The sequence below is a fragment of the Lepidochelys kempii genome, chromosome 11 (assembly GCF_965140265.1).
Source record: "Lepidochelys kempii isolate rLepKem1 chromosome 11, rLepKem1.hap2, whole genome shotgun sequence".
NCBI classification, from domain to species: domain Eukaryota; kingdom Metazoa; phylum Chordata; order Testudines; family Cheloniidae; genus Lepidochelys; species Lepidochelys kempii.
In genome coordinates, this window is record NC_133266.1 from 2,842,722 (window position 1) to 2,868,071 (window position 25,350).

The 25,350-nt window shown below is 58.4% G+C and overlaps 1 protein-coding gene across 25 annotated transcripts in view; it reads left to right on the forward strand.

Moving 5' to 3' along the window:
• TNS1 (tensin 1) overlaps positions 1-25,350 on the forward strand; it is a 274,551-nt gene that overhangs the window by 66,165 nt on the left and 183,036 nt on the right. For 5 of the 25 annotated variants that reach the window (XM_073304981.1, XM_073304984.1, XM_073304983.1 and 2 more), the window contains exon 1: positions 2,774-3,157. The exons of the other annotated variants lie outside the window; for them this stretch is intronic. In XM_073304981.1, the coding sequence (XP_073161082.1) occupies positions 3,131-3,157 (27 nt within the window). In that variant the 5' untranslated portion in view covers positions 2,774-3,130. Of the gene's footprint in view, positions 1-2,773; positions 3,158-25,350 lie in introns of those variants that run through there. 25 annotated transcript variants of the gene reach the window in all.

Genomic DNA, 25,350 nt, shown 5'->3' on the forward strand with positions numbered 1-25,350 from the left:
ATCCAAGAGCTCAGCGCTGGAGCTGGGAGATCCTTGCAGTGTCGGGAGGGGGCAGTATTTGCAAAGCGGCTTTGGATGCCTGGTAGGGAGAGGACAGGAGACCTGGACTTTTAGACTTTGCCTTGAGTAGGAAAAATGGTCTCATTAAGATACTGATCTGGCCCTCATTCCCTTTCCTCTGAGCACCTCCCAGCATTCAACGTATTTATCCTCAGGACACCCCGGGAGGTAATTCCGTCATTTGGGGAAACTGAGGCACAGAGTGGCTGAATGACCTACCCCAGGTCACAAATGGATTCTGGCAGAACAGGGAATTTGAACTCATTAAGTCCCAGGGCAGGGCCCTTACCAGTGGGACATGCTGCTTGGGTTCAGCCCGGGCTTAGCTTGCTCATGCTGGGCAAGGAGCTGCAGCTGTTGGACAGCAGGGTCCTAGAGGCTGAGGTGTGTTGGGTCACGATCTACCGGGGTGCGGGGGTGGGGAGAATGATGCTCAGGGGGTTGGGTCTCTACGAACCGCCATGTGGCCAAGGGTCCGAGCCCTCCAAGAGGGAGGATTGCCCAGTGGTCAGAGCACCAGCAGGACTTCAGAGACCCGGGTTCAAGTCTTTGCTCTGGCAGAGGTGCCCTGTGACCTTGGGTAGGTCACTTATTCTCTCTGTGCCTCAGTTCCCCTCTGGCTGATGGGGGCGCTGGTGCTGCCCTGCCGCCCGGGGGTGCGGTGAGAGTAAATACACTGAGGAGTGCTGTGCCCAAATGCTGCGGTGATGGGGGGCCAGCCAAGCCCCCAGCATGGACAGACGGCGATACGAGGCATTGCGCTGGCTGGGAAAGGCAGCTGGGGTTCGGCTGAGGCAGGGCAGACTAACGCCCAGCCAGCTCCCCTGCTTCTCCCCGAGGGCTGGATGGGGCTCGGCCCAATTCTGTGTCTGCACCGGTTCCCCAAAACGCGGCGGGTTGGCTCCCTGTCTCCTGCCTTCCTCCCACCGCCCTCTAGTGTCTGCGGGTGGGCACGGCACTCCCTCGCACCTGCTCTGTTCAGCGAGCGGCCGGTGTCTCAGCACAGACGTGCAAGTTGGGCCGGTGAAACCTCGCCCTCTTCCCCTTGCCCCGGTGCCTTTCGTTCAGATTTTACAATTCAGTCGCTCTGTTCGGCTGCTGTCCAAAATACTGTGAAGCCAGTTTATCTGCAATGACCGTAGGTAGTCGGAATGTTAGCTCGAGACCAGATAGCACCAAGGCCCAGCCCTGCTCAGCCTGGGAGAGCTGCCGAACTTGCAGCCCAAGGAGGTACGGCTGCAGGCCCGGGCTTCGCAGAGGGCAACAGAAACAAGGGAGAGGAAAAAGGGTAAATGTGACCAGCGTCTGTGTGTGTCGCACCATAACTGCCTGCCGCTGGGTGCGTCGGCTTGGACCCGATTCCCTTGCATGCTTTCCTGTCTGACAGGTCGTTCAAACTCCCAGCATCCAGCCAGTCACGTGCAGGGATCCTCCTAAACCTCCCCCACTGCTCCACTTCCCCTGATATTGGCGAGTCCCTGCTGGCACCAGCTCCAGATCGTACCAGGGTGGATGGGCCAGGGCGCTGCTGGGCGTGTGTCAGGGGCTGACTTCTCTCCAAGTTGTTTTTCGGGTGCTGGGGGGTGGCTTCTGTTGTCACCTCTGAGCATGGCATAAAGAAGGCAGGAGACCTGGGGTTTAGTGTTCTCTTTGGGGTAGGGACTGTCCATTTGGTCTGTGTTTGTACAGCACCTGGCGCACTGGGTTCCTACTCCTCGGCACTGGGGGAATACACAGATTATGTAAGAATGAGGAGAAGGCAGAACAGGGAAATATGCATCCGTGGTGGTACAAACCCCTCTGTCTTGCCATGGTGCCGGTGCCATTTGCTGGGGTATTGCCGTGGGATGCCAGGAGATGGGTGTCGATGGGACGGGAAATCAGGCCCTATAATGAGGCGTCTGGAATCCCCAGGGGCGTGGGCATGGACAACACCCTCTCGTGGGTTGTGGTGCCAGCTGGACTGTTTCCTGCAGGGCTGAGTTCGCAGCAGTAAGGATCACACCGTGTCTGGCCCCGGCCCCGAGTCAGGGATGTACAAGGGGCAGGCCAAGTACTGCCTGACGGCCGTCAGGAGAACGGTGCCCTCGGGGTACATTGTTCCATCACTGGCCTTTAGTGGGTTTTATTTGCCCCTTTCTCTGTAGCAGCTGGCACTGCCCACTGTCGGACACAGGATCCCAGCTCCCTTTGGCTCTGATCCGGGCTGGCAATCCCCAGTGGGGCAGGGAAATGTCCTCCCCCCTTGGACACCACTGTCCTTGCCCAGGACGTCCCCCAGGCTGATCCCGAAGCCCGGTGGGGTAGGTGCCACTAGATCCAGACCAAACGCTGCAGGGCGCCGGGGCTTTCAGGTGACTTTCCTCCCAGCCCCGGCATGGCAGAGATGCCAAACACTCCAGCCGGGCGGCGGGTGATAAGGGCCAGACAGGCCGCCCCTCCGTCTGTTTGCATAGGAGCCTTTGGAAACAGGATGGATGACCTAGTTTGTTGTTGTATCTGACTCCCCCATCCTGTGCTTTTCCAGCCCCCTCTGCCTTGCCCGCCCTCCCGTTACACAGATGGGCCGGTTTTATGCCTGCCATGCCCTTTAAGGCGGGGGGGTGGGGGGGAAGGCCCCAGGCAGCCGGCAGTGGTGGGGCTGGGAGGGAAGAAGGAAAAAAAAAAAAAAGAAAGAAAGCTTTCCTAATGAGTTGGAGATTGGGCGGGTGGGAAGGAAACCCCCCTTCGCGCAGTCCTGAAAGCTTTTGCTCCGCACTTGGTCGCTCCACGCTCCGCTCTCTAGCCTCACCCTCCCCAGACGCTTGGGGCTGCCTTGATTTCTCCCTCCGCCTGCAGGAATCCAAGCCCCCTCTCCCCCCGCTCCCTGTGCCTGGCTCTTTCTCTCTTCCCGGGGGGGCAGCTCTTTAATTTCTTCACGCCCGCCAGCCTGCGCTTCAGCAACGCCGGGACCCTCCCGCGCCCCGGCCCCACGCTTCTCCCACCCCACTCACCCCGCCAGCCAGGGGAACGCCAAAGGGGAAGCGCCCAGTCCTTGGATGTAACCGGCTCGGAGGCCGAGTGAAATCGGATGGATTTTGGGAGCGTCATGAAACAGGTAAGAGCCACCTAAGGCTTCTGCCGAAGGGGAAAGCACCGCCCGGGGCTGGGGGAAGGCTCCCTCTTTGGAGGCGAGGAGCAGCAAGAGTTTGGGAGGGCTGGGATGTGGGGCAGAGACTGTCGGAGAAGATAGATGGGGTGGGATGCCCAGCTGTGCTCAGCAGCTCCCTAGGAATCTTGTTCTCAGCCGTGACACGGGGACCAAATCCCGCGGCAGGTGTAACCCCCCGGCAATCGGCGCTGTCCCGCCAGGGATAAGGAGGAAGTCTCAGTGCGTTCTGTGCCCTTTGCTCCATGCAAGAGCTTTTTGGATCACGTATGACACTTGTGTGGTAAGCCAGCATTGCTGCGTTTTGCCGATGTCTTCCCCGGCTCCGCCTTTGGGACAGGCACAGGAAATCCTCTAGCTCCATGTCTCTCTGCACGGTGCCCGCCACCGGGGTCTCTGACCTCACAGGTGGCAGGGGGAGGGCAAAGACGTGGGTACAGCAAACGTGCTGAGGTGGGGGACGGGACGAGTTTGGGTCCGGCTGGAGCAGCTGGGAGAAGGCGGGGCAGGGGTGGGGCTGGGAAAGGTGTCTGCAGTTCCCGGCTGTTATCTTAACGGTGTAGACAAGACCTGCTGGTGCCCGAGTGTGAGCTGGGGACCTGGGGACCGGTCACTGCAGTGTCTGTGTGTGCATGCAGGGGATGAAGGGGGAGAGGAGGAGGAGGAGGATGCCATGGGCAGGGCTGGGAAGAATGTGACAAAGTATCAACCAAAGGGAGCAAAAATGTTTCCTTGACCAGCTGCAACGGGCCGGGATCCCGAGCCAGCCCCACCGACGGCTCAGGTCCCTCTCCCCCATCCTGCTTGAGAGGTGCCGGCCACTTGGCGTTTTCACTCCTTCCAGAGAGCCGTGGCTGTATGGGACAGCGAGCCCGTCCTCCCTCCTGTGGGAGCACACAGGGACCTGGAGAGCCAAGGGTTAATTCTGCCCCCCAAGCCCCTTGTCTTGGCTCACACTGGCTGGTCCAACCTCTCCCCGGGGGCTGGGGCTGGGGAACGAGCAATGGTTCATCCAGCGGGTTAATGAGTGCCCAGATGATTCAGTGGCATGGAAATTAAAGAGCTGGGATCTAGACATCGCAGGCTCCTGGGGCTCGCTGCCCTGCGCCCCTCGTGGTCCCCGGCTGAGAGGGTCGCGAGGCCGTGCCGGGGGCCTCCTGGGCCCAGGTGTCCTCTGAGCCGAGGGGCAGGGAGCACACGGACGATCAGGTCCAGGAGAGAGTTAAGCGAAAGCTGCTGCTTGCCTAGCTTGGCCCCGGCTCCCCGCGCAGCTGTTTTTAGGCTTGGTCTCTGCTGTGTTCCTAGAAAAGGAAACGGCCCTCACAGGCCTGGAAAGGAACCAGGCATCAGCGTTGAGAGAGAGAGAAAAAAAAGCAAAACAAAGGCCTGGATCGGAAACTCCTAATGACCCACTGCAGGAGCCAAGGGGAGCTTGTGCAGAAGGGTGTGTGGAGACAGGGAGTGCCGAGGGGGGTCAGGGCAGGGGGCTGGCGTGGATGGGGGGAGAAGGGGCCATGCCATGCTGGGGGATCCCTCAACGTCGCCCCACAGAGGTCTGCTGGTGGGTTAGGACAGTCCGATGCACCTCACTAGCTGGCTGTGTTCCTCGGTGAGGTTGCGGGGGGCGGGAGGTGGGACGTGTCTCAGCCCAGATCCTACCAGATAGGAATTGATAGCTACCGAGCCAGGGCGTGTCGCTGGAACACACCCGTCCTCCATGGGTCAGGCCCAGAGCGGGCTGCGTCATACCCTGAGCACTGGGCAAGGTGGGCCCTGAACGGGGGAAGCACGCCCTGTTTTGCGATGGATGCTCGGAGGACTTCAGTCCCCAGGGCCTCACCCCAGCAGCTAGTGAGTGGATCCTGCATGGACCCCAGAAGCCAAAGCACGATCGCTGCTGAGAACCCCTTGGGCTTTCTCCCTTCAAGCTGGGGGACCGCTCACCTGGGCGGAGAGCCAGTCCTGCTGTGGAGGTGGGGTGCTGGGCCCTTTTAAGGGGCTCATGTGTACTAGCAACCCAGGAACGGTGCTGTTCCCAGACTAATCTGGTGGTCTTTAAGGGACACGCCACCACGGTGAAGAGGACAAGGTGCCATCTTCTCATCCAAGAACGATCTAGTACTTCAAATATCTGCTTTAGCAATTCAAGCGGGGCGGGTGGCCCGTTGTTTTCGGGAGGAGCACAGCGCGTTAATGAGACTTCCCCGGGGCTGGCTGGCTGCAGACTTGACAACAATCAGAGGTTCTTTCCCGCTGCACCATGGACTTCTCTTTCCCCCGCCGGCCTGGGCTGGAGGCTGCTCCCTCCTCAGCCCCTCCCTTATCTGCACTCTGGCTGGATGAGACAGCTGTCAGCGCCGGGGGTCGCGTGGCTGGACCAGCGCCGCGTTTCCCATGCCTCTCGCCAGAGAACGTTGTGTACGTAGGAGAGCAGGAGTTTGGGGCATGGGTTGCCGGGTCCTGGCAGGGTCAGGCACTCCTCATCAGTGATTGGGGCTGGACAGAGAACTGCCCCGGGATGAACCTGGCTTGCAGGCTTTATTCGGAGTTCTTTGGTGCAGGTGGTTAGCTGCCCTCGGGGCGTTAAGGTTTGCACTCGACAGCTGCCAGTGGCCTGTAGAATAAGCGGGGGTCCTGTGTATCCCCTGACCCACGAGCACCATAGAGCTGTCAGCCGTGGGACCGGGGACCAAACGCACTATGGAAACTGACCCATCTCCACCCCAGCCCCGGATGCTCCTCTGATGCCCTTGATTCCCTCGGCTGCCCGGGTCTCTGCTGCGGGGCGACTCCTGGCAGAAAAGAGCAAGTGACTCCTCCTAATAAAGTCAATGCCGGTGGCTGCAGCAGGGGTGGGACCAGCCTTGCAATTCAGCCCTCCCTCAGCCGGTGCTCCGGTGCCCCAGGGTCTGGCCTGGGCCAAGACAGCAGGGGCTGGCCCTGCCATGGTAGGGAGAGTGACCGCACCCTTTCCCGGGGGGGGGGAAATGTCGCCAGCAGCCTGTCGTGCTTGACAATCCTGAGGACCCGGACGGCGGGCTGAGCCGGCAGCGTGGACTGGGCAAGCCCAGGGGCGCTGCTCTGGCAGGGAGAGGACGTGGTTGTGGGCAGGTTCCTCCTTCACCCGGTGTCTCCTTAGCAGGGTGTGTCCCCGCTCACCCCACTCCCGCGACAGCCCCGCTTGACCGGGGGCTCCCCGGCTCCCAGCGGCAGGGGGAGGGCCGGGTTATGCAGCTTTCCAGGGGGGCCGTGTCCGTGACGAAGGGCCCGGAGGATCAGCTGACTGGCGCGCGGGGGCCCTGCCCGAGGAGGCCTGCTCCGGGTGGCTGGGCCGTTGTTTCGTGGCGCGGCTGGGGTGGGGCGGGATGACTGCGCGGGGCGTTGATGGGGGGGGGGAGCGGAGCCCTCTGGGGTCCTGGCGTCTGTGCATGGCGAGGCCGCTCTGAGTCACAGCAGCCGGGGCAGCCCCCGCCGCGGCACGGTCTCCGCTTTGGTGGAGTGGGCATCCCGCAGCGAGCCGGATGGGTTCCCAGGCCCTGGTGCCAAAGAGCCCCTCCCGGCCGGGCGGGGGAACACACCGCGATCCCAGCTGCTGAGCTGCTCCGCGCCTCTGCCGTCAAAGCTTTGGAGGGAGACGCCAGTTTTGCAGCCCGGGGCTGTTGTGCGTGTTCCCGCCCAGCGAGTCCCCTGGGGCCCCCCCGGCCTCTCTTCACAGGAACTGGTCCAGCGTGGCCAGGCGTGGCCAGTACCTCCCTGTCCTCAGACCTCCCTGGGCAGGCGACGTAGTCTCGGGGGCACCTCCCCTCCCAATCGTGACCCCTTTCACCATCCCCATGGCAACACCCTCGCCCGCTCCCTTGGCAATGGGCTGATGCTTATGGCATTTCCCACTGTGACGTGGGAGCCAAGCTTTGGCCTTCGTTCAAGACAATGAAACTCATTCTTGCCCCATGCTTCCTTGTTGCCTGGTCCGTCTCCTCCTCCATGCCTCCGTCCCCACCCCGGCATCTTCCACTGCCCCGCTGGGCAGCCTTCCTCCCCGCTCCCTGCACCCCGGTGCCTTTCTCCTCCCCTCCTGGCCCAGGCTAGGCCCAGGTGAGAGCCGTTTGCCCAGGAGAGGTGCTGCTCCTATTACACCATAAAGCCGCCAGAACGTGCCTGCCCTGGTGCGGCCCGGCTGTCCAGGTCATGCAGAAAGCCCATGGACAAGACCTGGCTAGCGGGTCTCTTGCACCGGTGCTAGAGACTAGCATGGGGTGCGGGGCAGGCCGTGGATGGGGGCTGGCAGCTCCAGGGTGCAGATGGAGGCAGGAGCGGAGCACTGCTGGGTTTCCCCTGTGCCTGGGGATCCCAGGGGAACCGCACCGGCTAGGAGTCCCTGCTAGGGTCAGATTGGGGGGCGATCCCCCAGGGAGCCGGGGCGTCTCGGCAAGCGTCGGGCGGGGCAGGATTCCTTGCTTCCACTCCTCTTCAGCTGTCCCTCTGGGCAAGTGGCTCAGCAATCCCCGAGGGGGGTTCTGCATGTGCCCTCTTTCCGGGGGGGCGAGGAGGGGGGTTGATCTCCACACCTGATTCTGGGGTCAGGCTTTTCAGCGGTTCTTGGCCACTTTCTGGGGGCGTGATGTGAAGGAGCTGACCCAGATCCTGCTGGAATCGGGGGGGGGGGGGCAGCCCCACAGCAGCTGATGGCTCTGATCTTTCCCCCGACCCTGAGGCAGTTCCCAGAGCTCCGTCCAGCCAGGGCTTTGCTCCACCGGTCCCATGCGCCAGGTAGAGCCTGTCTCCAGGGCAGACACAGGGTGGGGAAGAGGGTTCCCTGGGGCTGGGCATTGGCCTGGAATCCGGAGAGGAACTGATCTGGATCTCACCCTCCTTCCTGGAGGAGCCCATTACAGGGGGCAGGGGCGTGGTCAGGGGGGCTGGGCACAATGCTGAGTGGCTGTGGGATGATTTACCAGGCTTGGGGAGGGGGCGTTATGGGGACGTCAGGGTGGGGGGTGCTCTGAGAGGCAATCAGTGCTATTCCATTGGCATTTCAGTGCCAGGTCAGGCCAGTTGTGCCAAGTCCCCCCAATGCCTTTCCCCTCCCATGCACGCTCATCTTACTGGCACCATCGTCACGGGGATAGGATGCGGGGACCACACCTGGGCGGGTCGGAGGCCAGCTGGCAGGCGATGCTACCAGGGCTGGTCGATATGCTGGCAGTCAGTTGCAGCATCCCCTCTGCCTGCTTTCAGCCTCCCGGCTGGACACCCTGCCATCTGGTCCCCATGCAGCTTGCTCTCCTGATGCAACATTGGCTTTAGCCCAGACCTTCTGCTTGGGAGATTTGGCGTGGGCCGGGAGTCTGGGTAGCCCTGGCAAAGTCAGGAGCATGGCCACCCTGTCTCTCCTGCTTCGGCAACCTGCGTTGTTCTGCCTCAGATTCTAACCCGTGCGGCTGAGTGGATTTTTTTCGCCTCTGTCCGATCTCGTCGGGACGGTGAGAGTCGGGGATGGGGCCAACGTGGGCAGCAATAAACGGGGAAGGGACAAAGTGGAGAGCTCAGACAGTGGGCATCGGCCCCCTAGTGCCGTGAGATCCCCATGTGCCGTGAGATCCTCTTGGGTAGGTGTGGGCTTTTGTCTGCCTCCAAATACCGCCAGGTTGGCTAGTGTTCAGCCCGTACACACTGCATCTAGGTGCTGGTGGCTGCAGGTACGATGATGAGTAGAGTCGGATGCTATTGGCTGCACGGTGCTGTCGTGTCAGGACGATCGGCGTCCCATGTCTGGCCAGGAGTTTTCAGAATACAACTGTGCTTTCCAGCGTGCGAAGGGTCGATAGCCTGGGACATGAGTGTTTTGCTCTTGTGCCATGGATGAAACGCTCTGGGCTGATGAGCCTTGCCAATCAGTTCCGTCTCTTCTTTTCCCATAAAATGTAGGTGAGACTTCTCTAGTGGAGTTGTTTCAGGAAGTCCTGCCTTCCGGAGGCAGTATCTCCTGGAATGCAGGAGGAGGAGGAGGGGATCGCCAGGCTCAGAAGAGGAGTGGTGTAGACAGGCTTCCGAGCACAGCTCCACCCTCTCCTCCTTGGCCAGCAGGATGGGCCATAGGACTTTTGGGGGGCAAGCCCACAGAGGAAGCCATAGCATGGATTTGCCCTGGCTTGGAGTCTAAACTCACCCTTGGTGTGGAGGAGCGGAGCCCATGCAGGGATAATCCGGCATCTTCCGCCTGGGGGACGCAGGCCATGACATGCGCCGGGGGCGCAGGAATGCTGATTGAGTGCAGTCAGGGTTGTGCATTCCTGGGCATGGCATTCTGCTGCCATCTGGGCTGGGTAAACAGCCGAGGCAGGTGGCAGGGTTAAGTCGGGAGAGCTTCTGCAGACTGGAGCCCGTGGGCCAGAGCCAACCCTCGGTGCAATGCACCCGGGCTTGCACTGGTGCCTTGGAAATGTTGCCTTTTTAGGCCTTGGAGCTGAGGCATTTCAGCAGCGAGCTCCAGTCCCAGCTGTGCACAAAACCCTCCCTTCTGCCCACGACACCGGGGAGGGAGCTGCTGGCTAGAGGCTCACCCGAAAGGGCCTAGAGCGAGCCCTGCCTCTGGTCCGAAACGGACAGCTGCCTTCCAGACGCTGCCTGCCCAATCAGATGGCTGCCTCCTGCTTGCTAAGGGTCCTTGGAGTCGGGAAACAAACCGATGTCTAAGGGAGACCTTCTTATCCCTCAGCTGACTCCCCGGGGGGGACGTCTACATGCAGCGCTGTGCCGGTGTGTGATGTCAAACTGATTCCGCTAACCCAGTGCAGAAAACTGTGTGGACGCGCTTTGGTTTAAACCCGGGTGATTTCAGGAGGTCAGTCAGGAATTGGTTTAAGCTCAGGTGCAATCAGCTCCCCTTCACCCCCAAGGTGAAATGAGTATCCATGCAGGGGCTTGCTCTGGTTTGAGTTAAACCGGTTTAGCTAAGCTAGTGGAAATCCCCTGTCCTGCAAGGGCTTCGATGGTCACACTGGTCCCTTCGCGCCTTAGCATTGGGCCTGGACAAGTCCTAGCAGACAAGGAGCAGTGCTTCTTCCTCCGTCGGTCCTGCCAAGCCGACACAGATCCCGGGGCAGCTGGTGGGGCTGGCAGGTAATCAAAGCCGTTTTGAAACTTGCAGCCCGAACAGCTGTAACCTGCAGCAAGTGGTGAGCGATTAACACGCAGCCCTCAGTGTTGTTTTTAGATCCTGCAGCATCTGATCAGGACCGTGGAGATGGAGTGCGACTGATGGAAGGCAGGGTGGTGGGGATCCGGGGAGAGAGCCGAGGTCTTTCTGATTTGGAAAGGAGATGGGGAGATCTGATAAGGGGATACGGAACAAGGTGTGGAACAAGGAGTTCCTGTGTGCCCTGTCCTGTAACATGAGAACAGGATGGCACTCAATGCAAGTCTATTCGACTGTTCGTACAGCTCCTTGCACCATGGGGTCCTGGCCCATGGCTGGGGCTCCTATGAGACTAGCTAGTGGCTATCAGTCTCTCTGCTCCAGGGAGTGACCGAACCGTCAGCTGGAATCAGGAAGGGCTTCCCCAAATGGCACAATAGGGATCCGTTTGATCTGTTCTTAACAGAGAGCAGGTTAAGGGGTGACTGATCACAATCTCTAAGAACCTACCTGGGAACAGAAATCTGAGAAGAGAGGGCTCGTCAGTCTAGACCAATTCAGACTGGAAATAAGATGCCACATTTTAACAGTGAGGGTTACAAATCATTGGAACAATCTGCCAAGGGGCAGGATGGATTCTCCATCACGGGACTTTTTTAAATCAGGACTGGCCAGTTTTCTCACCGATTTGCTCCAGGAATGATTTCAGGGCAGTGCCCTGGCCTGGGTTATGCAGGAGGTCAGACAAAATGGTCACAATGGGGGTCCCTTTTAGCCTTAGATTGAATCTGGGGAAATCCATCCTTTTTGCCCACCCCAAACTGAGCAGTGAATTCTTACTCCTTTGCTGTTTGTTCACCCTTTGCAGAAACCATATGCAGATAGCGAGAGAGGGAAGGGACAAAGTGCACAACACAACACTCTGTGATCTTAACCAGTCGCTTCGTACATAAACAGAGCACCCGGCACGTCAGCACAGAAGCCAGCAGATTTGCCCTGACCTTTCTAATGCAGTTGGATGTGCAGCCTGATGCGGGAGCTGTGGATGGGCTGCGATCCCTGTTCCTGAGCCTCAGAAAGATCAAAGACCCATTGGGTCACACCTTGTCCATCGCTCTCTGGTACCGGGGGTTCCCCCGGGGTTTTGCCAGCTTTAGTTCGAATGCTCTCCAGCATTCCACCCCTTCCCTTAGGAGAATGTGCCTCTGGCTGAAGAAATCGCAGGGGGTTTTTCCTGGTTTTTTGCCTAAAATTCCCTTTGCTCAGTTTCCTTCTGGTTAATTCTCACTTGCATTACGGCAGCCCTGGAGAACCCAACCGAGATCAGGCTTCCTTGTGCAAGGTGCTGTCCCGACACCTAAGGAGGGACAGTCCCTGGGCTCACAGCCTATATAGACAAAGGGTGGGAGGGGAAACAGAGACAGGGAGTGACCCAGCAGAGGTAAGAATAGAACTCGCGATCTCCTGAGTCCCCGTGCGGTGCTCTATCCATTGGCCCACGCTGCCTCTCTTTCATCTCCTTCTGCCTGCTCTACCTCCTTATCTCCTCCCCTGGCATGAGCAGGCCCCGGGGTACCCGCTCTCAGAGCATGCACAGACGAGCTGGTATCATAGCGGGGCGTACCTCCCGGGGCAGCCTGCGGGCCCAGGACGGCTAGCTCCGAGCACAGCCACGTGTGCTGAGCCAGGGGGCTGCCTTTCCCAGAGGGAGCTCAAGCAACACGTGACTAACCGCCCCGGGTGGAATCCTGGGGCTTAACAGCCTCCATCCACCCGCAAGGCAGCAGGTGTTCCTTCCACCCCGGGGTGCCCGTCCCCAGCCGGACTGCTGCTCCGGGCAGGCCGGGTGACTAGGATGCCAGAGGAGTGTTGGCTAATCCATCAGCCCAGAGCCACTGAATCCTGTCTTCTGTTTCCCTATCTAAAGGTCCCCCCGCCCCCAGCCCTCATATCCCTCCCTAGACCTTGGGGGGGGGGGCGGGGGTGGAGTCAGCTGGAGTAGCGGCCGAACACCTGGGGGATTCTTAAGTAAAACCCGGTGACCCAGCTGGAGAAACCCTGTGTCTTGGGGCTCATCTCCCAGCCCCTGCTGTCTGAGCCTGACACGCTCCCCCCCCCACCCCCAGGCCTTTCCATTGACCTCAGTGGGCTTTGGTCCTGCCTTTGTCCCTTCTTCAGCTTGACAGTCCTCAAAGGGAGAAAAAAAACCCAAATCTGGAAACAGACGGACACCGGTGAATGCAGAGGCTTTGCAGGTAGAGCTCCCCACAGAGCCGCTTCCCTCACCCCTTCTTCTCTGCTGTCTCCTCTCCCCTTCGCCCCCAGCCTGTCGGGATTATTTGCTCTGTCTGCCAGTGACGTTGTACGGGGCAGGGACTTTGCTGTCTGAACCTGCTGCTGTTTAAATAACACAGGTAAGCGACAGGTGAAGGCTGTTCCTAGGATTGCTTGGAGGGTGGAACAGGGACCCCCTCATTGATATGCAATTGAATGAAACCAGAATCCAGGCTCTCCCTGCTGAACAGGTGAGTGATTGCTGTCTGGGGAGGCAGTAACCCTTGCAATGCTGAAGCCTGGATCTGAGCATGGGGGGCAGGGCTGGGGGAACAGCCCGGCTCTGAACCCCGGAGCACAGTGCATGCAGGGATGAGCACGCGGCAGGGAAGCAGGCATTGCCAGACTGGCTCAGAGCCGAGGGCCGTCCAGCCCAGTGTCCTGTTTCTGACAGTGACCGGCACTAGCTGGGTCAGAGGTGTGAGAACCCCCAGGAGCAGATAGGAGATAATCTGCCCCAACGTCAGGTCTGATCCTGGTCTCTGAGAGGTAGACATCGGCTCAAGCCCTGAAGCAGAAGGTTTAATAGTCCTTCCACAATTATTAGGACAAGGCTGGAGATTCTTGTGCTCTTTGTAGATGTGCAGCTTCTCTTTGAATCTTGGCCTCAGTGACTTCCTGTGGCAGTGAGTTCCACAGGTTAATCACACATGGTGTGAAAAAACGTTTTCTTCGCTCAGGATTGAATTTCTAAATTCACTGCATCTCCCTGGTTCTTGTGCAATGGGGTAGGAAGAACAGAACCTCCTGATTTCCCCTCTTATAATCTACCTGCATGTCAGAGTTTTTTCCCCAGGCCCTGGATCACTGCTGTTGGTTACGCCAGGTGCAACCAGACTTGTTCTTTCTTTCTTTGCTGTATTGCATCATTTTCCCTTCACATGTTCTAGGGCTCATGCTCTACTCCTGAGGGAGAAGCGTCCGAAGCGGTTGTTACAGGATAGAGACAGCAGTTAACAAACGCTGTGCGGAGCGCTAGAGCTGGGTGCAATTTACTGGCTGGGCGGCTGTTTGGGAGAAGGTCACAAATATCCTGCAAAGGCTCTTTTACTTAGTATTGGGAATGGACCCGCGATCTGATCCCCTGGGAGCTTTCGGAAAGGGTGAGGGCCCTAGGGCCCCAATCCGGTGCCCTTTAAAGTCAATGGAAAGTCTCCCCTGGCCTGTGGTAGCTGGATGCGTCCCCAAGTGTGCCATGAAAGGAGAGAGAGGGCTGGAAGCGCCATTGCATTGCACTGTGTGTCACCATTCCCCACCACCACCCAGTGCAAAGCAGTAGCAGCCAGACCAGTGGCAGTGGAGAATCAGGCTCCCTGAATGTGCTTACGCTGATCCCAGGAGGGGCTGGGTGCTCAAGGGGAAGAGGGAGAAAGCTGCTTTGGGGGGAGGGTGACTTCCCCAAGAAGAAAACTTTTTCCTTTTGGTTCTGCCTTGGGTGGGTAAGCTTTTGGCATCAGGCGTAAGGCGGGAGGGCATTGGAGCGGGGCTTGATGGAGAAGGCAAAGCAAAATTTTTTTTTTCGGGAGGGACTGGCAGGAGAAGAGGGAGGTTGTCCCAGGCATTGGGGGTGCTGTGAAGAAAGGGGAGTGGGCAAAATACCGGAGCATCCCGACCTGGGGCAACTGAAACACAGAGGGGGTGAGGCACAGAACTTCCTCTGAAGTGTGAGTGCTGGCCACGGCTGCAGATGGGTGCGGAGGCCCGGGGCTCTGGGTGGCACCGAGAATTCTTCCCGCACGCTGCTTGGCTGGCTGGTTCTTGCTCACATGCTCAGGGTCTAACTGATCGCCACATGTGCGGTCGGGAAGGACTCTTCCCCCAGGTCAGCTTGGCAGGGACCTTTGGGGTTTTTCGCCTTCCTCTGCAGCGTGTGTCCCTGGCCAGCGCTCTCTGGGTGTATCTCATTTAATCATATCCCTGCCATTGCGGGCACTTCTAGCACGGTTCTCTCTTATCGGTTTCTAGATAAACTAGCCTGAATTGCTGGGCGTGGTGTGATCCAGGGGACAGCATTCCCCAGGAGAGTCCCAGGAAGGCCATCTATATCCCTGGTCATGATCTAGCCTCCAGGGCGACGCCCAGAAAGCAGCATGCTCCTAGCACTGCGTTTAAATCTCCAGGCTGGAGAGGGTGGGGTCCTGGCTGAAATCATCGGCTTCTGATGCCAGCTGAGCCACTGACTCACCTGTGGCTTTGGCTTCCCTATGTCTCAGAGAGATCCCGAGCGGGGAACAAGAAAGCAGGGCCCCCACCGAAAGCCAGATGCTGTGTTGGAGCATCAGCGGCCCTGGAAAAATAAAACTCCAACCCCCGAGTGTTTGGAACGGGATAGTGCTCACGCCTTCCCACTCCCAAATCGGATGCGTGGTTCCCCCCAGAGCATTCCTGCCCCCCTTGCCTGAGGGCCGATTGCGAAACCGTCTATCAGGTTGATGGGCTCCTTGCCTGGTTGGGGCCCTTCTGCTCTCAGGGCCCAGTGATTGTCCAGGATCGTGCTGGCAGGCAGTGGTTTGGAGGGAGGAGAGGGGAAACAGCTGAGAAATTCTCTGGGCGTGGAAAACCCCTCAATGGAAACATGCCGTCCTCTGTGTGCGTTCCTTGTGCAATAAACAGAAGATTAGTCGGGGCTGTCAGAACTCTGCCGCTAAAAGAAAAAAGACAAGACGAGATCGAGGCAGGAGCTTCTCCAAAGGAATTCAGTTTTGCCAGCTGATGTGCTGTGGCTGGTGAAGGCAAAGATTTGCAGCTGGCTGGAGACAGGAGTGGGACTGGAATAGAGAGGAAGGGCCAGCCTTGGTGGTAAAATACCCCTGGGACTGGCGACTACACTGGGACGGGCTGTGTCAAGTCCTGGGCCAGAACGACACCAGCATTTGCAAGACCAAGAGATCGAAACTCGTGTGCCTCCTTTGAGAGAGGGCAAGGCTTCATTGGGGTGGCTGGGAATAGAGCGTCCTCGTCAATGGCTACCTCTGCAGCAACAGTGTGCGATTTGAAGGGAAAGGAAGGGAATTATTCCAGCCTCCTTGGTAGATGGTGGGACAAGGAGCAACCGCCAGAAGCCGCTAAGGAGAAATTTAGACTAGACTGTGATGGGTTAGACCCCCTGCTTTCGGGGTGGCACCGGAGTCCCACTGGGGTCTCACTGAACCCACCTGTCTCACCAGCCTGGGTTTCCTTCACTCTGGGCTGCTGTGACAGGTTCTCAAGCCCCCTTCCAGCACACACACAAGTAGGGACACACCCAGCTGTAGAATCACACAGAGTCTGTGGTCAGCTCTCTGGGGGAGGCCTCAGCTAGGGGATTGCCCAGCACTCCTGTGCGCACCCTCTCTGGAGTATAACCCCCAAATTATATTACCTTGCGCTGTACAGAAATCCATATAGCGTAAGCTCATGAAATCCTCCCCACCCCGCAACGTGGAGGAAGACATTCACAGCTTTTTGCCTTTCCCACCAGTTATGATGGGTTTTGGTATAAACCAGAAATAAATTTATTAACTACGAAAGGTAAATTCTGAGTGATTAGAAGGGATAGCAAACAGAACCAAGCAGGTCACTGAGCAAACAAAACAAAACACACCAACTAAGCATCATACACTAAAGAAGCAGGTTACAAATAGTCATTTCTCACCTAAATGTTTTTTTAGTCAGGTTGCAGAGTTTCTGCAGCTCAGAGATTCAGTTATTTCTCTTTACAGGCTAGACACCTGTCTCAGCCTGGCCTCAGCCCTGGCCTTTCCCCTGCTTAGTTCCTTTGTTTCTTCAGGTGTTTTCAGCAGTCTTCCTTCTTGGGCAGGCAGGCAGAGAAGAGCCTTGATGGACTCACTTCCCAGCCTTAGGTAGGATTTACATAAGGCAGGAATCCTTTGTTTCCACTGGAAAAATCTCAGCTGTGTCCAAGGTGATACTCTGCACCAGGTGACATCATTCCATGCCCCATCTTGCCTAAATCATAGAATCATAGAATAACAGAGTTGGAAGGGACCTCTGGAGGTCATCTAGTCCAACCCTCTGCCCAGAGCAGGACCAATCCCAACTAAATCCTCCCAGCCAGGGCTTTGTCAAGCCTGACCTTAAAAACTTCTAAGGAAGGGGATTCCACCACCTCCCTAGGTAACGCATTCCAGTGTTTCACCACCCTCCTAGTGAAAAAGTTTTTCCTAATATCCAACCTAAACCTCCCCCACTGCAACTTGAGACTATTACTCCTTGTCCTGTCATCTGCTATCACTGAGAATAGTCTAGATCCATCCTCTTTGGATCCACCTTTCAGGTAGTTAAAAGCAGCTATCAAATCCCCCCTCATTCTTCTCTTCCGTAGACTAAACAATCTCAGTTCCCTCAGCCTCTCCTCATAAGTCATGTGTTCCAGTCCCCGAATCATTTTTGTTGCCCTTCGCTGGACTCTCTCCAATTTCTCCACATCCTTCTTCTAGTGTGGAGCCCAAAACTGGACACAGTACTCCAGATGAGGCCTCACCAATGTCGAATAGAGGGGAATGATCACGTCCCTCGATCTGCTGGCAATGCCCCTACTTATAAATCCCAAAATGCCATTGGCCTTCTTGGCAACAAGGGCACACTGTTGACTCATATCCAGCTTCTCGTCCACTGTAACCCCTAGGTCCTTCTCTGCAGAACTGCTGCCTAGCCATTCGGTCCCTAGTCTGTAGCGGTGCATGGGATTCTTCCGTCCTAAGTGCAGGACTCTGCACTTGTCCTTGTTGAACCTCATCAGATTTCTTTTGGACCAATCCTCCAATTTGTCTAGGTCCCTCTGTATCCTATCCCTGCCCTCCAGCGTATCTACCACTCCTCCCAGTTTAGTGTCATCCGCAAATTTGCTGAGAGTGCAATCCACACCATCCTCCAGGTCATTAATGAAGATATTGAACAAAACCGGCCCCAGGACTGACCCTTGGGGCACTCCACTTGATACCGGCTGCCAACTAGACATGGAACCATTGATCACTACCCGTTGAGCCCGACAATCTAGCCAGCTTTCTACCCACCTTATAGTGCATCCATCCAGCCCATACTTCTTTAACTTGCTGACAAGAATACTGTGGGAGACCGTGTCAAAAGCTTTGCTAAAGTTGAGGAATAACACGTCCACTGCTTTCCCTTCATCCACAGAGCCAGTTATCTCATCATAGAAGGCAATTAGATTCGTTAGGCATGACTTGCCCTTGGTGAATCCATGCTGACTGTTCCTGATCACTTTCCTCTCATCTAAGTGCTTCAGAATTGATTCCTTGAGGACATGCTCCATGATTTTTCCGGGGACTGAGGTGAGGCTGACTGGCCTGTAGTTCCCAGGATCCTCCTTCTTCCCTTTTTTAAAGATGGGCACTACATTAGCCTTTTTCCAATCTTCCGGGACTTCCCCCGATCGCCATGAGTTTTCAAAGATAATGGCCAATGGCTCTGCAATCACATCTGCCAATTCCTTTAGCACTCTCGGATGCAACGTATCCGGCCCCATGGACTCGTGCACGTCCAGTTTTTCTAAGTAGTCCCGAACCACTTCTTCCTTCACAGAGGGCTGTAAAACACATCTTAGTTATGCCATATCGCAACAGTATTTCTATGAAGAATATGGGGTGTAGTGTCACATTGACGTTAGGTGGAAAAATCCCCTTTGACAGTTCGGGCAATGGGACAGTGGACAAGGCACGCCAAGGGGGCGTCTGCGGAGGCCTCGCTGTGTGAGACGCAGGAATGGGTTAGCGATGAGCCTTCATGGGAAGGATGCTGTAAATTGCAAGATGAACAGGCTGGGCACCCACGATGTCTCTCCTTACCCTATGGTCCATGCTTCACCACATCCAACCCTGGGCCAGGGCTATACAGCCCCCTTAATAACGCGTGGGCTTGAGCTGATCTCCCGCTGGGTCTGGAAGCCCTTTCCCTCCACCTTCAGGGTGGTGCTGTGCAGTGTGGTGGGTTGTAACTTCTGCCAAAGCCCTGGCCTCTTTTGGAGACTGGCTGCCAGCCTAGGTGGACCTCGGGTCTCCTACGACATGGCAAGATCCCCTTCTTCCTACTGCAGCAGCCTCTCGCAACACAAACGCTGCCTTCCAGGCCCCGCAGGGCTCACGCTCTCTGCGCAGGGAGTGACAGGCATGCAGCAGTGCTGCATGCTCGGGGTGTTCTCTGCAGCATCCAGCCCCTGACCACTGAACGCTCCCAGAGGTTCCAGGCCTGCCGTCTCCAAAGGAACGGTCCGCCCCGGCCTGTAAGAGTTAACAGAGAGCCAGCACTTTGCTTAGCCCCGCAGCACTGAGATCTGTTTACAGTGAAAACAAGACTTGCGTAGTGTGAAATGACTCCAGCCACAGAAAACAAAGCGCAGGGATTCAGCGAGCAAGGATACAGGAAACCAGTGGTTACGTATAAAGCAAGATCATAGCACGCTCTCTCGAGATTCAGCTTAACTAACTGGGTAGCCTCCTGCCTAGAGAAGCTTAGCTGCCCCAAAGTTCTTTGCGGTGTTTTTTGACATGATGCAAAAATGGCGGGGAGGAAACCTTTTGATGTGTTCCTTGCCGAGGGTCCTCCTTCGCGCCCTGCTCCTTGTCCCTTCCTGTGAGCTGCTTTCTGAATTCCACACAACCTGTCCTTGACATTCAGTTCAGACGGGGGGGCCCACGGTGACAGAGCCAACACTTGGTTTACACGTGAAGAGACAGAAGCCTAAGCAGCTCTCGTCCGGCAGAAAGCCAAGGTTTCACCTTTGCTGGTGACTTGTCTACACTTAATCCGCTAGTCGTTGTAGCACTTCACCGGTGAGAGAGATTCTCCCGTTGGCATCGGTAATCCTCCTCCCCGAGAAGCCGCAGCCTGGTTGGTGGAAGAATTCACCCTTGAGCGATGTAGTTATGCTGACCTAATTTTCTAGTGTAGACCCAGGCTAGCACCTTGACACAGCCTTTGCGGCTGCATTTTCAGAGTATGGACCGAACTCCTTACGCAGTGTTGGTACGTCCATTTCACAGCAGTGCCGAGGATCAGTGTGCCACCCCGCTTTCCTTTGAGACCTCGCGGCTGTTCCTTGGTGGAACCGGAATCCTGTAACCCCTCTGCACCCCTTGTCCGTTGGCATTCATTGGTTCTTGGGTCCACCGGAGGGACTGGCTTGCTCCTTGCTAGATCCAGCGTGAGGAGGTGGGGGGAGTGGATGGCGCTGTGGTCTGGGGGGGAGGTCTGTGCTGGAGAAAGGGGGTGTGTTCTGAGCAGGGGAGGAGAAGGAGGTGGCATGGGGCACCGGACCAGAGAGGCTGATCCAGACATTGTAGCTGGCACGAGGGAAGGTGCGGACTGCTCACGGGAGAATTCAAGCGCCCTTTTCCTGTGCTCTCGCGCCCCTCCCCACCTCTCACGCTCCGTTGTGCGGAAACGGGGGGCTCTGTCTCCCCAGACGTCCTCTGCTCCCCTTGTTTATTTCCCCGCCTGAAGTCCTCAGTGGGTGTTTTTGTGACAACCTCGACCGTCCCCATGGCAACCGGGTGACTCGGAGACCTCCTGGAGCGCGGGTTGTAACTGCAGCTGGGGACCTGGGAGCAGCTGGGCTCATGGAGCAGGGAGCCCTGCTTTCAGGCCAGTCCCGAGGAGCGGAGAGAGATGGGAAGGAGATGAGGCAGCCCTGCCGAGCGCCCCGTTCCGATCCCTTTGTAAGGCCCAGCTCTTCCCCGGATCCATCCTCTGCCAGCCGCCTCGCCGCTGCCGGGCTGTTCCCCGGCACTCAGTCCTTCTTGTGGATGCCGGTTGCTCCCCAGGCCACAGACCCTGGACCAGGTGTTTCTAAGGAACATAGGTGCTGAAAAAGACAGATCGGCACCGACGGAGATTTTCAAAAGCGCCGTAGCAAGCTCGGCACCGAAGACCCACTGAAATCATAGAATCATAGAATCATAGAATATCAGGGTTGGAAGAGACCCCAGAAGGTCATCTAGTCCAACCCCCTGCTCAAAGCAGGACCAATTCCCAGTTAAATCATCCCAGCCAGGGCTTTGTCAAGCCTGACCTTAAAAACCTCTAAGGAAGGAGATTCTACCACCTCCCTAGGTAACGCATTCCAGTGTTTCACCACCCTCCTAGTGAAAAAGGTCGCTAGAGGTTGCGCTGGATCTTAGGCGCCTGAATCCCTTTGGCAAAATCTGACCCCCTGGCTTACTCCGTGCGTTGTGGAGGGCTGTGTGCTGCTGCGGCATTGCCGACCTCCCCGACGCTCAGCTGAACTCGTGGGACTCGGGCGTCAAGGAGAAATGGAGCATTCGTTCTTCGCAGCACGGTATCGTCCCAGCGGCTCCCACTGAGAATGGGGCCCTGCAGGGCCGGGCGCCAACGGCATCAAGAGGCCCAGATTTGTAAAGGTGTTTGGGGATTGCTGTGCCCAGTGCTGCAGCGCCTACCAATCCTTTTCCAAAGGGATTTAGGAGCCAGACACCTATTGACAGTTGATGGGGTTTAGGCTCCTGAGTCCCTGCCCCAAAGAGCTTACAAGACAGATGAGTGGGAGGGAAACTGAGGCATGGAAAGGTGAAGTCACCCAGCAGGTGGGAACAGAACACGGGTCTCCTGAGTTATAGTCAAGGGGCCTACCCACTGGGCCGTGCTGCCTCTCGCTGTAAGTACCGCCTACTCTTACTAACGATAATACTTAGCGCTTTGGCTTGCTCCAGCCGGCAATGCAAGGGAATATCATTCTCTGTGGTTTGTCGACAGGTCTCTGTGGACCACAGTGGTGTCTTAGGGTGAAAGACCCCCTTCCCCCCGGGGAGCGGCGGTATGCCAGTGAGGAGCGCTGCAGCTGAGGGGCTGCGTCTGTCCGGGGAGGCTGCTCCTCCGGGGGAGATGCCCGGCGCAGGCGAAGCAGAGTGGGTTCTCATGCCTGCCGTGGCTGGAGTTGCCGGTGCTTGGAGGTACGCCCTGCGGGCAGCCGTGGGACAGGGCCGGGTGTTTGGGTAACCAGGCCCGTTGCGATGGGGCCGGGTGCCAGAAAGGAACCTAGCACCACACCACTGACCTACCACCAGCTGGGGACTGGCCCGGGAGTCTTCTTGCCAGCCTCGGCCGTTGCTTACGCGGGGCAGCGCTGTTTCCATGTGAACACTAGTGCTCTCAGAATAGCAGGGTAGCCGCGGCAGCGGGATGGCCCGGCTGCCCGCAGCCGATCCCGTCAGAGACCCTAGGTAAATCCTCGGGGGGGCTCGCCGCTCCCAGGGCCCATGCTGCCCTGGCTCTGCTGTTATCAGCCTGCTAGCGCGATCACAGGTATGTCCACCGGCCTGGGAATTACCTCTGCGGCTGCAGCTTGGGGGCCAGCGGGTTCCTCGGTGCAAAGAGGAGCATACCAGCATGGGGGCCTTTTCTGGGCCGGGAAAAGCCAACCCCTGAGCTGCAGGCTGGGTGCAAACGGGAGGCCAGCGGGGCAACTGTGCTTTCCCCCTGCAGCCGTATGTTCTTTTTTCGCTCCTCTGGGATTTCTCAGCCCTCTGTCCTTCCGGGTCCCAGGGTTAGCAGCAGGGAGGACCGACTTCCTCTGTGTGGGTTTGCGTCTCCCTCGCTGCTTGACCTTCCCCTCGTGGGAAGCAGGCAGGGCTGGGGGAAGGAGGCCAGTGAGGAAAACATCTGGGGATGTTTTCAGCTACTTTGACAGTGGGAACATGGTTGGGTTTTTGTTTATTTCACGCTGCCAAAGGAAGCCAGACCCTAATCCCCTTCCCTTGCAAAGCCCAGCCTGGCGCGTGTGCCCAGATGCAGCCTCTCCCTTCGCAGGGATCTCAGGCAGCTCCCTCCCGTCTGTAACATCAGCTGGGCTTGCTGCGCATTTCAGTTTAACCCTTTCCGTGCTGGTCTCTCTCCTCCCCTGGGCACCTGGCCCGGGGGCACTCAGCAGCGAGGTCAGTGCGCTGGGCACGCACCAAGCCTGCGTGCGTTTCAACCTGGGCGTGCTTTGTATGTTCATCGGCAAAGCAAGCGCCCCCCGCCCTCCAGGCCTGAACCCCACTGCTCCCAACTGCTCGGATTATTTCACTGTAACTGATCTCCAAGGCCTCGCTGAGAACAGGCATAAAGCGCCTGGCTGCCGGTTTGGTGATTAACTTTCTTGGCTGTGGCTGGCTCCTGAGAGACCTTCAGCGGGGGGGGGTGGGGGTGTCGTTGGGGGGCAGAGTCTGTTCCTAGTTACTGCTCCCTGGGGCAAGCCCCGGAGATTTGAGTTTAAAAATAGAACAAACAAATCCTGCTTGCAGTGCTGGGTTTGGTTTGTGCGGGCTGGCGAGCTCCTTCTTCAGGAGACCTCCCACCAGCGCGGCCACCCCCTGATGTCTCCGGATCTGTCTTGTAGCCTCTTTGCATCCCCAGCTCCCTTCTGGCCCGGTGCAGCCGTGTCCCGCCGCTCTGCTGCTTGCACCCCGGTGCGGCGTCTCTGGGCATCCCACCCTAAACACCGTGTCATGCCCAGTGCGGCGGCTGCATCTCCAAGCTCTCCGCCCGGCGTAACTCAGGGGGGTCAGCCTCCAGGTGATCCCGTGTGGCCCTGCAGTCCATGATGACTGCTCTCCGTGTGGGGAGAGCCCCAGCCGATGGGGCGCGATGGGAATCGCCACTCAGGAGGGGCTGGAGTCTATGTGGCTCAGGAGTGAGGTTTGGCGGGGGAGCTGGGTGGGGAGCCCAGGGCTGGAATAGCAGGGGGGGGCCGCTGCACGTCAGGCTGGGTGCACTGGCCGAGCTGTGCGTGGTGAAAGTTGCATCTGCCTGACCAATGGCCTGGTCCCGACCCCAAAATTTGTCTCTCCCTTTAGGAGCACCACATTTATTGCCCAGCTTCCGTCCTGTCTTCTAGCCCTTAACCATCCTCGTCTAACGTTGGCTCAGTCCAGCACGGCAGGCGGTGCCCAAGAGATGCCGCTGATTGGCTCCTCCGGGTCCCCATCGGGGATCGGTCTCTGATGGAGCCCCCAGGGCTTGCAGAAGGAATTCGGCCCCCCTGAATTTCCGACCTGTCCGCCTGTCCTGCGGGGCAAGTCTGCACGTCCGGACGTGGCACTGCTTCCGTTGCACCTTGGCCACATTGGGCACATCGAGCCCCGGCATCTGCACGTCACGGTGCAGCGTGCTGGGGCCGGGACGGTATTTCGGGCTCACGAGCTGGGCTGCCACCTCGCCCAATTGCTCGGTTGACATGAGGGTCCAGCTAGCGGGATGAGCACCAGCCCTGAAGGAAAACCTCCAGGAGGCTTCTTCGCTAGCAGCCGTTTTCGGGGGGTGGGGAGGGGAACAAGGAGCCGTTTCCCCTTCCAACGGCTGCCGCCGGTGCAGAACGAATGTGCGCAGAGCAGTGCGAGTGGCCGGATGCTCCCGGGGGCTCAGGCAGGCCCCTGGCAGTGCTGTCTGTCACCGGTGATTGGCAGGAACGTTTCTGAGGGTCCCGGCTTGCAGGGAGTCACACCCAGCTTTCCCCAAGGCGCTCTCCTCCGCGGCACAGCGGCTGGGTGGGCTCCTGGAAGGGGGAAGGGAAAGAGATTTTCTGAGCGTCGCGGCCAGCTCCTCCGTGGCTGCGAAGGGCGTGGCACTGATGGGCATACGCCGGCCGAGAGTGTGGCCCTTTAATCTGCCAGGAGTCCCCAAGCCTTCCCCTTCCCAGCTGCTTCCTATGGTCCTCTGTCATCATTCAACCGCTTTGGCCCCCTGTTCAGCCCCCCTTCTCTTCCACTGACCTCCCGTCCAGCCCGGGCCATGGCCTCTCTCCTGTCGGATGTGGAGAGTCCCGTCTAGCTTTGTGCACCCAGGAGCTCTTCCCTCTCGTCTCCCTGCTGCCCTGCCTCTTCCGCACTCGGCTCGACCGAGCCTCCTCTGGCTGGGCCCCCCGGAGCCCTTGTCGCCAAAGGCCGTGGGGCTGCCTGCGGCGCCGTGGGGGCTGCAGCGTGTGCAGATGTAGGTACTGACGGCAGGGAAGCCGCGCGGGCGAGCGGCTGGAGTGATTACTCAGCGGGCCAGGCGGGCTTTGCGGGTCTCGGCAGCCAGGCTCGCTAGATCCAGGCTCGCTCGGGTACGTGGGCTGCAATTCCCCGCCCCCGCGACTGCAGTGAGGACAGACCCTCCCATTGCTTAGCACGGCTGGACGCTGCCGGGAGCAAGTCTGCCCGCTCCCACGCTGCCCGTCCTACCTTTGCTACCTCTCCCTCCCGTTTCTCCTTCTGCCTCAGGGGGCTCCCCGGATTATGGCTACCCCCACCTCTGTCAGTCTCACCGGCCGGTGCTACCTAGGTGGATGGGCTCTCTCCTGGGACCAGGCTTTATGCCCCGTGGAAGCGGGATGCAGGAGACTTTTCCCCTGGAGCCGGGCCCGCTCGGCTCTGCTGCACATCGGGCCCCGGCAGGGCGTGGTTGGCGGGAAAGTTTCTGTCTCATTGGAATCCCCGCGAATGGATTGGGGGAGATTCCGAGGCACCCCGAGGGCAGGTGTGTTTAATAGCAAGGAGGTGCCGATGCAGCAGGCATGCGGAAAGACGCCCAAACACGCCGGGTTGGACGGGGCTTGCGCTGTGATCGGCAGAACATTACCCCTCAAATGCAGCAGGCCGCACGGGCAACGCGTGATGGGCTTTCTGTGCAGTGCTGGGGCGGCCGGCCTGGAAAGACATCCGGATGCTCCCCGTGG